This window comes from Telmatherina bonti (genome assembly GCF_933228915.1).
Source record: "Telmatherina bonti genome assembly, chromosome: 3".
NCBI classification, from domain to species: Eukaryota; Metazoa; Chordata; class Actinopteri; order Atheriniformes; family Telmatherinidae; genus Telmatherina; species Telmatherina bonti.
This window is the reverse complement of record NC_136621.1, coordinates 21,633,234-21,649,910: the sequence shown is the minus strand read 5'-3', so window position 1 is coordinate 21,649,910 and position 16,677 is coordinate 21,633,234. Positions and strand designations below refer to the sequence as shown.

The window sequence follows — 16,677 nt, the reverse complement described above, 5'->3', positions numbered from 1 at the left end:
AAATTAGTAGTCTGGCTATTTTTGTTAGCAGTCTGAATTATCAGTCTGAGGATATTATTATGGTTGAAGTTGCTTTGACTCAGATGTTGAAGTAAGCCAAGTAAAGGAAGCTTAACAGCGCACAACCCAAGATGTGTTCATTTGTGTTTGTGTGTCTACATTCAAATGCATATTCAAATGTATATATATTTCATATAATATGAAAAGTCAGCTTGCCGAGGGGACACACCAGACGTGAGAGCGTGCATTTATGTTTGTGTTTAAGGTGTTAACACACCTATGTGAGTGAGTGTGTGTGTGTGTGTGTATGTATGTATGTTGTTTAACCTTTACTGAAATAATATTAATTCTAAAAGTTTGGGAGGAATTATCCTGCTTGCAAATATGGCTGATAATAGATAAACTAGTTTCATAGTATTTTAAGTTTCCTTCTTAAAAGTGTATAATCTGGAAACCACAATTTTCTGACCAGTTTTAGTTTCCTTGAAGTGAACACCGTTCCGATTCGCTCACTGTTGCCTGAGAGTCTGAACTGAGGGAAAAGCTACCGCTAAAATTTTGTACATCCCATGTGGAATTTTATCACGTGACCTCCAGTTTTTATACACATTTGTCATATGATTTCGGTCCATTAACCAACATGGCTGTAACATTGCAGGTGTTGGGTGTTGCTCTTCTGCTTCTTTTCAGCGGGGTTTTAAGTTTTCCGCTCAACCAGGAAAAGAAACCCAGTGTGAGCTGCGGATACCAGGTTAGCAACCTTTACGTTTTTTTTTTTTTATTGTTTCAGGGTTTGTTTTGTTCGCTAAGTCTGCTAAAGATAATTTCAGTTTCACTTATTGTTTTAGTGCGTTGTTAGTTTGAGGAAGTACTTTTTCTGCCAATGTGCACTTATATGGGATTTAATTTAATGCTTCTTTTACCTGCTTAATATCACAGTATACATGTAGTACAGTGTAGTAAAGCGTTGCTCTTTGTGCCTACAGTCATGTCACGCCACCAAGCCCAACATGTTGAACGTCCACTTAGTACCACACACACATGATGATGTAGGCTGGCTTAAAACTGTGGACCAGTACTTCTATGGAGGTAAGTCTCATTTACACAACTCACATTCAGTTCAGTGTTTTCATTGAAAATATGCTGAATATTTAAATGTGATGTACAAAACAAAAACTAAAATGTTTTGTTTGTGAGTTATTCATGGTATGTTATAACTCTGTTATAAAGTATGAGACAAAGGAAGATGAAGCCCACCCTGCTAAAACACAGATGAGCACAGACCGCCAAGTGCGGCTTTTAAAACGTCTACATCTACAAAAACATCACCCTATAAATCTTCAGATTAACAATATTTCCTCAGGAAACCTGTAAAAATATTAATACTTTCCTAATATTCTTCATATTTCTGAGTGATCTCTGAGTGATTTCTGAGGATCTTGCAATCCTCGCGATGAAAGCAGACATGTTTGTATAACACAAAGAAAAGCTTTTCTCTTTTCATGAGTTATTTCCTGATCCAGGGCTCCACGGTGGCGTAGTGGTTAGCACTGTGGTCGCTGGTTCGGGCCTCAGCTGGGGGTAGGATTGAATGGTGACATTTTCGTGTGGAGTTTGCATGTTCTCCCTGTGTATGTGTGGGTTTTCTCCAGGTACTCCGGCTTCCTCCCACCATCCAAAGACATGCATGTTAGGTTCATTGGTTGCTCTAAATTGTCCCTATGTGTGAGTGTGAGCATGAATGGTTGTTTGTCTCTCTGTGTTGGCCCTGCGATGGACTGGTGACCAGTCCAGGGTGTACCCTGCCTCTCGCCCAGTGATTGCTGCAATAGGCTCCAGCTTCCCCGTGACCCTTAACTGGACAAAGCGGTCAAGCTAATGAATGGATGGATTTCCTAATCTAGTTTAGTCTGTTTTATTGATTGTTTGTCTGCCAAATACCCTCCAGTTAATCATATAAGTGACAGCAGCTCATGTCATCTGCTCATGAGGAACCAGCTGTTGTTTTGTGACTGTTCTAATGTAAATCCAGTGAGAAATGCCATAAGAGGAAGTCATTTTAATATGAGAAAAAAATGACGGCTAACATGAATAGGAAACTTCATTGTTTACATGAATACCTTACTGCAGCGAGAGTTTGGATTTTAAGATACTTTATTAACAAACAAAAGGGAAGAAAGACGAAATTGCAGGACCTTAACTAGAGGCAGTTTATCTATTTGGGCCTCAATTACTGGTACTTAGTTGTGAATGTTTGAGTCAAAGGTCGACTCGACTCAGAAAAAATGCATTGAGTATCAAACATTCAATACAGGTTTCAATGCATTTTCAAGAAAAATGCATCTTATCAGGAGACCCACCAAATTTCTCCCAGGTTATCAGTGTCCAAACTATCTCTACTCACATTTAAACAAAAGAAAATGCGTAAGGGTTACTGTGTGCATCAGGGATATTGCCAAGCAAGCTTTTCCAGTTTGTTTGTTTTGTTTTTTTTATTGTCAAGATAATCACGCTGCATGTTAAAAATCTTCAGACTTTACATGTCGGCGCTCTTCTATCCTGTCTTCTGTCAGCAGTTTTAACATTTAAAAACATGAGCTTTTTTATAGTTTTACTACAACTGTGTGACTAGCTTGTATATTTTATCCTCATGTCTTTAAGTAAGGCATGTGATCTGCAGGTTTTATCTGTTATTGGCATGTTTGTGTTAAAAGTAAGCATATTGCCATGTTGATTTGCAACCAGTATTTTTGTGGGATTTTGCATGCATTCAGATTTGTAATTAGACTAAAGACTTGAAGAATTTTTTAATTAATTTCTTAATGTTTTAATTGCATCCGATAACTAGTGGAACACCAATAAAACAGTTGATAAATGAGTAATTGGTGTAAATACTGTTGCAAATCTGATAAAATATTCTTTTTCTGTAATGTAGAAACAAAATGATTACCTCATCATTACATAATCCATTCCTTTCTTCTCAGTCCTCATAATCAACTGATTACATGGGTATTGTTAGACGTTTATATGTATGAAGGTATGCATATAAGTATATATATGTATATGTATGTGTGTATATTTGTAGGCATGTATATGATTGTATAAGTATTTTGACCTGTCTGAAATAAATCTATGAATGATTGTGTGCATCTAAATGCAGATCGTAATGACATCCAGCATGCTGGGGTTCAGTACATCCTGGACTCTGTGGTGGATCAGCTGTTGAAGAATCCAGACAGGAGGTTTATCTATGTGGAGACGGCCTTTTTCTACCGCTGGTGGAAGAACCAGAGCTCCAGCATGCAGCAGACAGTCAAACAGCTAGTTAATGAAGGTACATAAATGAGTGGTGTTGAGCTTCTTTACACTTCCTGTGTGAGTTTTGACGAAACGCTTGTTCCTCCAGGCCGTCTAGAGTTTGTTAATGGCGGTTGGTGTATGAGTGACGAGGCTGCCACCCACTACAGTGCTGTCATTGACCAGATGACCCTGGGCCTGAGGTTCCTTAATGACACTTTCGGACTCTGTGGTCGTCCCCGCGTTGCCTGGCACATCGATCCCTTTGGCCACGCCCGTGAACACGCCTCCATGTTTGCACAGGTAGTTTAACCTAAATAAACACTTTTTAAAAATATTAAAGAAATAATTTGTGTGCCTGTGAAATAAATTCAATGATAGAAAAGCATAGTTGAGAAAATGTACTAAATAGATATAGTATTTAAATTTTAAAAACATGCATTATTCAAAGATAAGCTTTGATCCAGAACAGTTTTAAATTCTAATTTCATATTTGATTATCTTTTGATACTTTTTATAAGCCATTAGAATTCCCCTTCCCAACATTTTAGCATCCCAGTGAAGAGTACGATCCTTTGTATGTTTTTTTTTTTTTTTTTTACAATAAGTAAATATGTCTATAAAATAGAACAAAGTTTTTTTTTCTGTAAAACAAAAAAGGAAATAAATACATAATTTATGATAGAAAGATATACAGCAGTTGATATTTTCAGTAAAAGTTTTCCTTTTTTTAAAGTAAAAAAAAAAAAAGTATGTTGAAAGTAGTTGTTAAAGTGTTGGGTGGTTCTTTTAAATAACCATTTTATGTAACATACTCAAAAAATATATTATTCAGTAAATCAGGACACAGATTTAAACCTGAGAGAGACCCAGTTGGACTTTAACTTGATATTCTCCGTACAGATATGATGCTCTCTACAACAAATGAAACAGTTAATTCACTAAATGTTGTATTGCGCTGAGTTGTAATGATCTAAACTGTAGAAACTTGTAAGTCAGTGCTTTCTCAGTGAGACATCCACGTCAGTCTTAAATTTAAAATGTGTGTGTTGTTCCAGATGGGATACGATGGCTTCTTCTTTGGTCGCCTGGACTACCAGGACCGGGCTCACAGGATGAGGGAAAAGGAGCAGGAACTTCTGTGGAGAGCCTCCGACAGCCTCACACCACCAATGGCTGACCTCTTCACTGGTAACAAACAAAATCATGCAATACTTTTACATGTTGGATCAAGACAAGAGACCATCTGCAGCAATGTTTGTGAAAACCTTTTAACTTGTTACCATCAAACAAACAGGAATCCTTCCCAATGGGTACAACCCTCCTGAAGGATTCTGCTGGGACCAGCTCTGTAGTGACCCACCAATAAGAGATGACCCTGATCTGGAAGACTATAATGTCAATGATGTGGTGCAACGTTTCCTTGATGCTGCCAAGAGCCAGGTTTGATACACAAATGCTTTCTTTGATTGGTGTGTTTATATAAATTGTTATCAGTGAACAGCGTTCTGTTTAACCTTCACGTTAACAGACAGACTTTAAAAGTATCACTGATGAAACCTGCCATGAAGTAGGACAGCTGTGTGATTCAGCAATAATTAGAAATCAAATTAAAATAAAGAATAATGCATAAAAGCAATACAATAACTAGTAATGATATTCAACTGTTGGCTCATGTTCATTTTATCCCAACAGAAAGCCATTTTTACGTGGTCACCCTTTTATTAGAGCCAAATTAAAAAAAAAATGGATTAATTGATTTAGATCGATCCACAACACTGCAGTTGTTTTTATTTTTTATATATATATATATATACCTTTCCTTTTCTGATGAAAACAGTGACCCTACTTTTGCGTAATTTGCTGATGTTCTGAGAGATCTTAGCATATAAACACAATTTAAAGGTGACCTCTGTCATTTCTGTCCAAAATCAGCTTCTCTTGCCAAGATAATGCCGAATTATGACTTTTTTTTTAATGCACCGTGAGATTACAAGAACCTGTTAACTATTTAGCAACCTAACACCTCTCATATTAGCAGTTAATATTAAGATTGTGGGTTTCGCTGAGTTCACGAAACACTGAATGTTTTAAGAAATTCAAGGAAGTATCGTCACATTACCAGATGGCTCAGTGTTTCATAAAAATAGTTTCTAAAAATGTCTTTTATATTCAAGAAATATTGGTGTTTACACATAAATATCTGTAAATGAATTGATATTGATTCAAATGTTAATTAAATCAAATTTAATTAGGCTGGTGTGAATGGAACCAAATCGAATTGATTCAGGAAGTTAGTGATGATACTGAGTGCTACTTATAATAAGCATTACATCTCTAATCCTAACTCAGGCTATGGTGTACAAGACCAATCACATCATCATGACAATGGGCTCAGACTTCCAGTATGAGAACGCCAATCTGTGGTACAAGAACCTGGACAAGTTGATTCACTACGTCAATGCCCTGCAGGCTAACGGTACCAATGTCAATGTCCTCTATTCTACTCCATCCTGCTACCTCCAGGAGCTGCACCGAGCAAACCTCACCTGGTAATGTAACCTTTGAATAAGCAGTACACTTTGCTTGAAAACTGGAATCATTGTAGAGACACACATCCTTATTTGTTTATTAAGTCAGTAACTTTCTCTCTTCTGCTCAGGACTTTGAAGACAGATGATTTCTTCCCCTATGCAGACAATGCTCATAACTTCTGGACTGGCTACTTTACAAGCCGACCAGCTCTGAAGCGCTATGAGAGGATCAGCAACAGCAACCTGCAGGTAGTCTGAGTTTTATCTCCTGCATATATGTTCCATTTGAATTATAAGTCAAATTCCTTGTTCCATATACAAAGCTTTGCTTACATTATGTCTGAGGGATTAAAAGATAAATAAAAAGAACCTCCTTCCTGTTGTGTTCAGTTCATTTCAGGTTGTTTTGCGTCGTATCAAAGCTGTATAAAGTGTGAATGTTGGCTTTAGTATTAAATTTAACCTGGACAGTAAAAACCACATACTAAACCATTAGTCACAGTTTTTTCTTTTTAGAAAAAGGTCTGTGGCCCACTGATAATAGAAACTAACCCTGTAATCTTTTGGATGTTTGGATACTGGCACTACTTCAGAGACATTTGTAGGATGGAAATATTAATGGGATCATTGTTAGAAAACATTTTAGAGACTTTCTTAACTGTTTGTGTTTATTTGATAGATATGTAACCAGCTAGAGGTACTTGGGGGTCGAGTTTCTGGGAAAGGACCGTTTGGAGCGGGAGACAGCCATACTTTGAGTGAGTTTTTTTTTCTTTTATAATTACTATTAAAGGTATGTGGCTAGTGAAGGTCATTTACTGTTTATACGTCACTTAGAATAGATTCTTTACTAAATACTAATACACTTTAATGATTTTTTATTATTATGGTACATAAATTTCACAGTGATTTTCCTCTATTACATTTAATTCAATTCTTTATGTCACATTGGTGTTAATGTTTAATAAAACCCAGTGAACACCAGAGAGATGAATGACAAATAGCTGTGTGTTTGTGTATTGCTTCGCAGGGAAAGCCATGGCTGTGGCACAGCATCATGACGCTGTTTCAGGCACAGCTAAGCAACATGTGGCAGATGATTACGCCAAGAGACTAGCCAACGGTTGGCAACACTGTCAGGTATTTTAAACTTTAAAGAATGAAATATTTTCTGTGTGTAACTTCATTATTATCAGTTTTAACGTTATGTACAGGAAAGTAGAAGTAATGTCAAATAAGAACAGATTATTTCAGAATAGAGGTAAACATTACATGTTCATCATCCTGGCAGGATTGTAACATTTTACCACTGTACTTGTTAGGCCGATGCAACTTCTTTTGATCATTTTAAATATAATTTTTGCATCCACTGTTATTCTTGCCAGGTTTTGGTCAGTAACAGTCTGGCTTCTCTCAGTGGCTACACTGCTGAACGAATCTACTGTGACAACCTCAACATCAGCGTGTGTCCTCTGACCGAGTCCAGCAAAAAGGTGACACACCTACCATAACCTGGATGTTTACATAATTGTCAAAACTTGAGCTTGGCCAGTTTGTAATACCAAAACAAGGTGTGAGCAGACCTTTCTAAAATTAAGTTGGTTTCAACTAAATCTGCTGTGAAAATAATAAATAAATACCACAAAATATCTCTGGATTTCTCTCAGAGAAAACAGATAGAAAAGGCTACAGGACCTCTACCAGGGCTCTGGATGCTTCTTTCTGTTAACTACATTGTAATAATGTTTTTGTACATTTCTTGTGAAAATGAGTCTAGAATTTAGAAACACAGAAAAACACATGTAGCTAGTTTTTGAGCTTCAGCTGTCCTTTCACCTGTTTCAAGCTCAAATGATACTAATATATATGGAAATGAATAAACATGTCCATATATCTGTGATTAATTGCAACTCACTGCACATTGACAACAAAAAGGTATTGACCTTATTGTCAGGTCACTATGTTTATACAGCAAAACCGTCAGGCAAAAACAAAAAGATGTATTTCAGTTTTTCTCATGCTCATAATGTCATGTTCAGAGAATGCTGCTGGATACATCACATTGCTCTAGAAGGCCAGCCCTAGTTGTACATAATTACAAAATTGTAAATAAAACCATTACATTGCACATATGTACACTTGGTAGATTAAAAAATGTACCGTGCATTCACCCCGATAGCTAGTTGTCATTCTGCCGCTGGTGAAATGCATTCACTGTTTTTCCTGCGTTCTGTGCAACCTTGTACTTCACACATTACAGACTAGCAAGCCATCCCCCTCAACTGATACTAATGACCTCCGCTATGAAGGTTATGTTTCACCCAGCATTTATCTGTTTGTTTATGTTCAAGATAACTCAAAAAGCTATAGACAGATGTTCATTCAATTTTCAGGAGTTGTTGGAAATGCGACAAAGAAGAACTGATTTAATTTTGGTGGTGATCCGGATCACCGCTCGGATCCATGAACTGTTTAAAGTGTTCTTTAAAATTGTGCTAGGTGGAAGTTTCCGGTCTCCGAGTGCTTTTCTAGTTGACATCTTGGTCTTTTGGAAGGTTTTTAGTTTTAACCAAAACAGTATGAAAAGGATGACTTAATCTTTATGTTTGGTGGGAATAACTCTTCGCACCACTGGTGTAAAGTAACTTTGTTTTCATTCCATGCTGAGGTTGCACTAATCTGCCATTATGGTTCAAAAACATCATTTATTGAATGCAAGTTAAAAAAAAACAACAAAAAACTAGCCTTCTGATTAAAAAAGATGTGGTGATTAATACTGCAATTAATTAGGACATGAAGTAATTGTGACATCCAGACTGTGAATACAAACTTATAATGCTAAATAATTGTTATGGGTGTTAATAATTGTCTTAAATTATGCTAAAAGATTTCTCTTTCTCTCAGTTCTCGGTCAGTGTGTACAACCCTCTTGCTCGGCCTGTCACTTGGCCTGTCAGGCTGCCGGTGAATGGAACAGCATACACCGTAACAGATGCTAAAGGCAAATCTGTGGACTGCCAGGTCTGTATGTGTAAACACATTAGAAGTGATCAGATTTTGCTCAGTCAGGAGGTAATAACTTCACTTTCAGGTTCTCTAACACTCAGTTTAACAGCCTAAGTGTTTTTAAAAAGGATCAGATTGTAAATACATTTTACATTGCCCTCATTTCTATTTTAAAATGCTTTATTTAGCCATTATGTCTTTAAGAACCCTCTCCTAATGGGCTTAGTATGATTAGTTAACTGGTTATATATTGCAGCTTGTGAGACAAACAAGCTTTGTTTATTTTAAAAGCATGCCTAAATTAGCCATCTGCCAGGAATAACCATCAAACAGGTTTGGAGACAAGAAGTTTGTTCAAATATGAGAAAATGTCTGCAAACATATATTTCAGCCTTTTAAGGAGGGGAATTTTCTTTAAAAAGAAACTGTCTTTACTGTTAAAATGTTTCATTCACAATAAGCAGTAATCCTTGTTTGCTATGTTAACACACACACACCATGAGGCAGAGTTATTCAGGTGGTTTGTGGCTGTGCTTATACACAGTATGGAACAGCTTTATTTCAATAGTTTATTTCATCCCATGTCAACACACTGTGCTTCACATAAAAAGAACAAAAAAGTAAAACATATATGCATATGTACAGTGCATACTCTGTGATATACATTCACACACACACACTCACACAAGTGCAAATTCACAGGAATACAAATATACACAAAAAAAAAATCAGTCTAGTTTTGTTCAATTTTATTTGTGTTTTTTGTATAGTTACATTCAGTTAAGATACAGAAAATGCATTTCTATTACTAATGAATTACTATTAGAAAACAACAAATTATTTCTAATAGTGGAGAGTTTTGTCTGGAAAAAAGTTGAATAGTTATTCCAGTGGGATGTGGAAAGAAATTTAGCTGGTGGGAATTGGAAGGCATAATAGGTTTATCATTACAAAAGAATAAAAAGCCTGAATTAATCTGTTAATTGCATTTAATTGTCATTGTAAGGAAGCTCACAGTTTTCTAGAAGAATTTGTTATTTATTTGAACTATATCTCTTATATAGCTCTTTGCAGCTCTCAGCAGATTCTGCACATTTGAAGTACAGTTTAGGTGTACAATGATTATTAGGTTTTTTTTGTTTTTTTTTAATAATAAAGTGAAATGGATTTACCATCTTCCTTGGTAACCTGTTGAAGTGTTCAGCTTTTAAAATCACTGTAGTCAGTCTCAAAAGAGCGACACAAATGTGTAACATTTTTCTTTCTTCAGACTACATGCAGATTACATAGCATGTTATTATTTGACGCAAATCTGATACAAAAAGAATGAAACTATGTGACAACTTTGCTGTGTCTGTATGTTGAAGGTGGTTCCAGTGTCTGAAGCCATTAAGGAAGTGAGGAGGAATCGGGGTTTCGCTGTCAATGAGCTGGTGTTCCAGGTTCAGGCTCCTCCTCTTGGTTACAGCACCTATTCTGTGTCCCTGCGTCAGAATAGGAGCCAACCAGCCACCAGACAACATGGAGCTCCCACATTTATCCAGAACAAGGTCTTACCACAGAGATACAATGCACATCCTTTATTTTCTGCCTGAGGAAACTGCATTAACAAAAGACATTTGTAAATTGTTGTCTCACTTTTAAAATGATGGTGCAATCTTCTGGCCTCAGAACTCGGAGCTGGGAATGACGCCATGAATGAGTTGAGCTTGATCCAACTGAGGATTGGAAATGTTGTAGAGTTTGTTCACTGTTTTGAAAACTGACCCGTCTACATATCGACATTACAAACTAACAATGCAGCACACATTTTCACTACTACAAACACTGCATCCGTGTGTTTTCTGATCAAGGTGTGGGTGACCACCACATTTTATATGCTGGATTTTGACGTTGGTGTTAGTGAAGTTCCTCTCATGTTTCGACTTGAAAATCTGACTTCAGGCAATGTGTTCTTTTCAACTGTCTTAAACTGTCTTTAAGCAAAAAGGCAAATGGTTATTATGTAAATAAATTAGTATTCACTTTTCAGAAATATTTATGTTTGTGTGCTACAGTTCCTGAAAGTGACCTTTGACCCAGCCACCGGCCTTTTAAGCAGCCTCAGCAACCTGGAAACCAAGCAGAGCATCAAACTAACGCAGAACTTCTTTTGGTTTGTGTTTCCCACTTAATAGAGATTTACAGCCCAGAAAACAAAAACAAAAAAAAAAAAAGAAAAAAGAGAGAGAGACACACACACACATTTTGAACTTGAGCAAAGACGTGAATACGCCTGTTGTTGTTTGTGTATTACATAACACAGGTACAACGCCAGTGATGGGAACTCAGAAAGTATACAACCCTCTGGAGCCTACATCTTTAGACCAAACTCTTCGGTACAGTTCATGATCAGCAGGGCGGTCAAAACAGAGAGCATTCAGGTAGAAATGAAGCAGCTCACTCTCAACTTGATCTCTTAAAATCTCAACCCAGAAAAAAAATCTCATTCTACGGTGTTAGTTAATTACAGGCTGATATATCAGCTGTTTTATATTACATTTAGATCACTGTATTATCATTTAACATTATGTTTCCCATCACTCCAGACCTCAGTGGTGCAGGAAGTGAGGCAGTGGTTTGCTCCATGGGTGTCCCAGGTGGTCCGTCTCTATGCGGACAGCAGAGCTCTGGAGCTGGAGTGGACAGTTGGACCTGTGCCAGTAGAGTAAGTGTGAACCCATCACACACACACACACACACACACACAATATATCACCAGACTGAGACCTCAAGAGAAGTTTGTGACATGTAGGTGCTTTCTGCGCTTGTTTTTAGACTACTTTGATGTTTGATTTGTTTTGTTTAAAAATGCATGACTACCTTTCACAGTCGCTCTCTTCATCTGTTAGTGACAGCCTGGGAAAGGAGGTGATCACGCGTCTAGACACCAGCATCAAAAGCGCTGAAATTTTCTACACCGACTCCAATGGAAGAGAAGTGCTGCAGAGAAAGTATGTTGAAGAGTTGGTGAAAATATCTTTTAGCCGTTAAAAGAAAAACATCTTGCAAGTATTTTAAATGGAACTGTCTGATTTGAGAGTGAAGGTGCATTCCAGTTGTGCCGTGGTTCTCAGTGGTTGAGAGTAACATCATTACTGGGTGGTGACGTTCCAGTTGCACCCTTGGCTGGATTATTCAGTGAGCATTATGGGCACAGGCCCACGCCCCGGGGGCCACGCCTACTTTGGGCCCAAGTAGGGCAAACACCGGCAGTTTGGACATGAAACAAAATGTACATAAAAGCCAGATAGTTACACCACTAGTCTAGTGTGTTGCTATTGGTACCATTGGCTGAGAGATGTTAGAAATGTTGTTTCACATTGAATCTTTCAAAATTTTCATAATGTTGCGGTGGTGAAGGGGGCCCCTGAAACACTTTTAATCCGGCCCTGGTTGCACCAACCTGGAGCCATGAACGCCTCCAAAAAGCCAGTTTGTGAGCATCAACAAAGCCTGAATGAAACTTGAAAATGACAAACCCCTACTGTAAAAATCTGCACCCATTTTGATGATTATGATTAATAAATCACACATTGATGTGATTTTTTTTTTTTTTTTTGTGACCAAGACTACCATAGCATCATATTCAATAACAACAACTGACCACCAGTGTTACACTAGAAACTTAACACACACAAACTATTTTACTGGGTGCATCCATCATTAAATCTGGAATCTCTGCATCCTCTGAAACTTACAAATTTGCTGTTTAGAAAAACTAGATCTCTTCGTCATTTTCGGCTAATATTACTTTTAATTCAGAATTACATGGACAACTGGAGCGCACAGTGAGATTAGTGTGTGGTTGTTGTTTTCAACAGGAAGGACTTCCGGCCCACCTGGCAGCTGAAGCAGTCAGAGCCGATTGCTGGAAACTATTACCCCATCAACTCTCGTGCTTTTATCAAGGTGTGTTTCTGCTGCAATGAGTTTTGTATATTCCGAGCAGAAGCTATTTTCTAATTAATTAACCACTGAAAGGAAGGCATCTTTGAGAATTCTAGTTTATTCAATGGATGCTTCAGCTTTGCTCTCATGGTGGGGGTCCGGCTTTAAAAACTTGTCTTTGATCATCCTTCCTTTTGTCATTCCTATGATTTTTAAGGATGATGTGGACCAGCTCACTGTGGTGACAGATCGCTCTCAAGGAGGGGGCAGCATGCAGAACGGTTCTCTAGAGATCATGGTAAGACATCTGGAAGTAAGGCAGACGTGCTTTTCCAGTTTCATTTTTTCACAATCTATAACATCACAACGCAGCTGTGTTTGGGTCAGGTGAGATGATAATCATGGAGCTACACTAATTTGTTATAGGAGCAATACCAACAAAGCAATATCACATTAGCAGCTGGCTTATATTTCTGTTTTCGGTTTTTAACTAAACAGCGATACTCATGCAGATTGTGACGCTCCAACTTCATTTATCGCGGTACATTCACGCTGAATTTTATCTCGCTCCTCAGCTGCACCGCCGGCTTCTGCACGATGACTTCCGTGGTGTCGGTGAGCCTCTAAACGAGTACTCTGACATCTTCCCAGAGGGGCTGGTGGTCCGTGGTCGCCTGCTGCTCTCCCTTGATCGGCCACCCAGCGCTGCTGACACACACCGGCCCCTGGCTCAGGAGGTCGTGTTTCAGCCGTTGCTGTCATTTACTAATGGAGATCTGCCCCAAACCACTCGACTAGAGGTCAGTGGAGGAGTTTGTTTCTTTTGTTTGTGAGGGATGTTGCTGTTTTTGTGTGAATTCTCTAAGCTGTTATTTTTTTTGTTTTAATTGTGCGGACTTGTTTTGATCAGTGATTACAGAGAAAGTCAGACTAAAATGCAGCAAGCAATTCATGTAACATAAAAAGAATGAAACAGAAGATGGGATTGGAGTTACAATAATTTATCTTTTTTTTTTAAATGAAGTTTTCAGGACTTCAAGCTGCTCTGCCCCCTGCCGTCCACATCCTGACATTCAGCCAGTGGGATGAAGAGTCGGTATTGCTGAGACTGGAGCATCAATTCCAGAGCTGGGAGAGCAAACTGAACTCTCAGCCTGTTACAGTCAACCTGCAGGTCAGACAGAAACATGCTTTCCAAGCAGGTTGCTATGAAGAAATATTTATGAACCATTGACATTATACAATCATTTCTTGCCTAAAGCTCTGATGAAAGATAAAAAGTCTGGATTTTTTTTTTCCCTTTTTTCGGTCACTGAGAAATGACTATCTTTATTGCATCTTTGTGCAGAAGCTTTTTTCCACTCTGGATATTCTGGGTGTGTCTGAGCTAAACCTGTCAGCCAATCAGTGGAAACAGGAGATGCACCGCTTTGAATGGACTCCTCAGAAAGGTTTGGACACCTCCACCTTTTGTTAAATGAGCTCTAAACATGCCTTGAGTTGGTGACGTCAGAGCACAGATTCCACTTGGCCTGCGGTGGCGTCACTGAACGTCCAGGTGTCTGTTGCTGTCACGAAAAATTCACTCATTCATTTTTCCTAAAAGAATAAAATAATAGAGGTAAAAAGGGTGCTGCAGGGGAAGTAGTAGTCATCCATTCATTTTCTATACCACTTATTCCAACTTTAATTCAGAGTTGTAGGGAAGCTGGAACCTTTCCCAGCAATTTGCAGGCAGGGAGTCTTTAGAGGGACTAATTAAGCTAAAAGCCTGTCTTTGGGTGGTGGGAGGAAACCAGAGTACCCAGAGAAAACCCACGCATACATGAAGAGAACTTGCAATCTCATCACAGACCCTGTTCAAACCCCTCCCCAGCTTAGGCTCAAACTTGTGCCCTTCTTTCTGAACACCACACCACTCAACTCTAAGTTGCAACTTTAATAAACAATTTTTTCAATCAGTCAATCATAATTTATAAACTGCTTTTCATACAAAAAATGTAACGCAAAGTGCTTTCATTAAATACATAATCAAATTAAAAATGGGGAAAATGTTTCCTCCTCAAATTTAAACACAACAGAAGCCATCACAGTAAGCTGCTCACTCAACACACAGCAGCCATCAATGACCAGATGGCTACACTTTTATACCAGCAGATGGCGCTAAACACCTTCCACTGCAGAGACACAGGCCCAATCAGGTCAGATGGAAAAGAAGAGCAAGTACCAACCCTAAACCAGGACCTGTTCATTTTAAATTAAACAATAAAAGACACTCAAAAGTATCAGGATGAAAGGCAGAGAGCACATGGGCCATAACACTGATGCTGAAAAGATGCGTCAGCTGACACCGGTTTCCTGCCCAGTATCAGTTTGTTTACTTTAAGAGTACTTAGTTTAGTCTGTACTCTGCATGGTTTCTATTACTTAAATGGGTTTCATTTCAGTGAATTGTGGCTGTATTAAAAAAGAAAAGGGCAGCAGCATTCACATCATGTAACTAATACATTCCCCAAGCAAAAAATTTAATTTTTTAATGTCACCAAAACTAAAATACATCTGAAAGACTATCAGCATTTTTTATTGAGCCAGTGATAAATAATAAAATGTATAACAACTTTCAGTAAAAAAAAAAAAAAAAAAAAAAAAGAGAGATTGAGAAATACAATAATCACATAACTTAAAAAAAAAAAAAAAAAAAAAGGATGCTTCTAAAGGATTTAAATTTTTCTCAAACAGCAGCTCAAATGTTTGTCCTAATTGTGTCATTACTGGAGACTCCATTAGACTAAATGAAGTTATTCCATTACAGAAAATTAATTTTAAAAAATGGATTTTTGCCAAAAGAAAAATTAGACAACTTGCCATCTTGTTTTAAAAGCTTCCCATCCTCTGACAGTAAAATTAAAATAATAGAAAAGCACAAATACAGCTTTATTGGAAACTCCATCTTTTTAAGAGTGGATCTTTGTGACTGTTGAATTGTTTGGACATTTGTACCAATGATCAATGTCTGGTCATTTTGACAATTTGCATCTGTCTTTCAGAAGAGAAGCCGCTGCTAAAGACGAATGAAGACCCTTCTGCATGGGAGGTCACCCTGAAACCAATGGAGATCCGAACTTTCCTTCTCCGGGTCAACGTCAGATAACCAATCACCAGCATCAGAAGTTTAAATAATTACAGATAATGTTGCCTTGGTCAGTAACCGAGTGCCACTTGATTACATGTTAAAATCCTTTGAAGGCAAAAAAAAGAGAAAAAAAAAGACCTGAGAGGTGACACACATTGTTTTTAGTCTGATCACAGTAATCAGCTGGAGTCTGAAAAATCAGAGCAGCAATTTTGTTTCTGCTTTTAAAAGAATTGGATTTTAACACTTTATACTTGGTGACCTTGAATTTCTTCTTTCAGTTCTTCTTAAGAATCATTTTAAAGTTATGAAGTTGCTTTTGGTACCATATTAATATCGAAAACAGCAAATTGAATTGCCACTAAAGAGCCCCTTTGGACATTTTTTTTTTTTTTACCTTTAAAGAATTTTACAGCATTTTTTTTCCTACTCTTACTGTAATTACAAAGCCCCTACTTTGGCCTGCTAAAAAGGTCATGTCCAAGCCCTTCTTCTCTCCAGTTCTTTTTACACACTTAAGTTTGTAAATCCTGGTACATTTACATTGTTTGGGAACGGGTATTTTGGTTTCTATAAAAATCTCATATTTTCTAAATCATGTCAAACCTGTACTGACTGCCTGATCTGTGCAATAAGTGTATATAATTCTGAAATGATTTTCTATTGTTTTTCAAACATGTAATAATAAAATCAGTCACAAACTTTCTACCTTCATGTTATTGTTTCAAGTCCTGTTCAACATCACACTGAAGCTGGATTTCCTTTTCCACAATTTGA

The 16,677-nt window shown here is 37.6% G+C and overlaps 1 protein-coding gene across 1 annotated transcript; it reads left to right on the top strand.

The window, feature by feature from the left end:
* The first annotated feature begins 648 nt into the window (after positions 1-648).
* On the top strand, positions 649-16,604 carry man2b1 (mannosidase, alpha, class 2B, member 1). Its single transcript, XM_079238149.1, has 23 exons — positions 649-751; positions 987-1,089; positions 3,161-3,334; positions 3,407-3,600; positions 4,356-4,488; positions 4,595-4,740; positions 5,650-5,849; positions 5,960-6,080; positions 6,511-6,589; positions 6,862-6,971; positions 7,217-7,324; positions 8,736-8,852; positions 10,205-10,387; positions 10,895-10,992; positions 11,143-11,260; positions 11,426-11,544; positions 11,729-11,830; positions 12,701-12,788; positions 12,985-13,065; positions 13,343-13,567; positions 13,792-13,941; positions 14,116-14,218; positions 15,815-16,604. The coding sequence occupies exons 2-23, from the start codon at positions 1,011-1,013 to the stop codon at positions 15,916-15,918; spliced, it is 2,832 nt and encodes a 943-aa protein (XP_079094275.1). The 5' UTR covers positions 649-751; positions 987-1,010; the 3' UTR covers positions 15,919-16,604.
* Positions 16,605-16,677: the final 73 nt, after the last annotated feature.

Coding starts and splice junctions, on each gene's coding strand:
- man2b1 (XM_079238149.1), top strand. CDS start 1,011: ATGTTGAACGTCCACTTAGTACCACACACACATGATGATGTAGGCTGG. Junction 6,972..7,216: donor ACGGTTGGCAACACTGTCAG/GTATTTTAAACT, acceptor TATTCTTGCCAG/GTTTTGGTCAGTAACAGTCT. Junction 11,545..11,728: donor GTTGGACCTGTGCCAGTAGA/GTAAGTGTGAAC, acceptor TTCATCTGTTAG/TGACAGCCTGGGAAAGGAGG.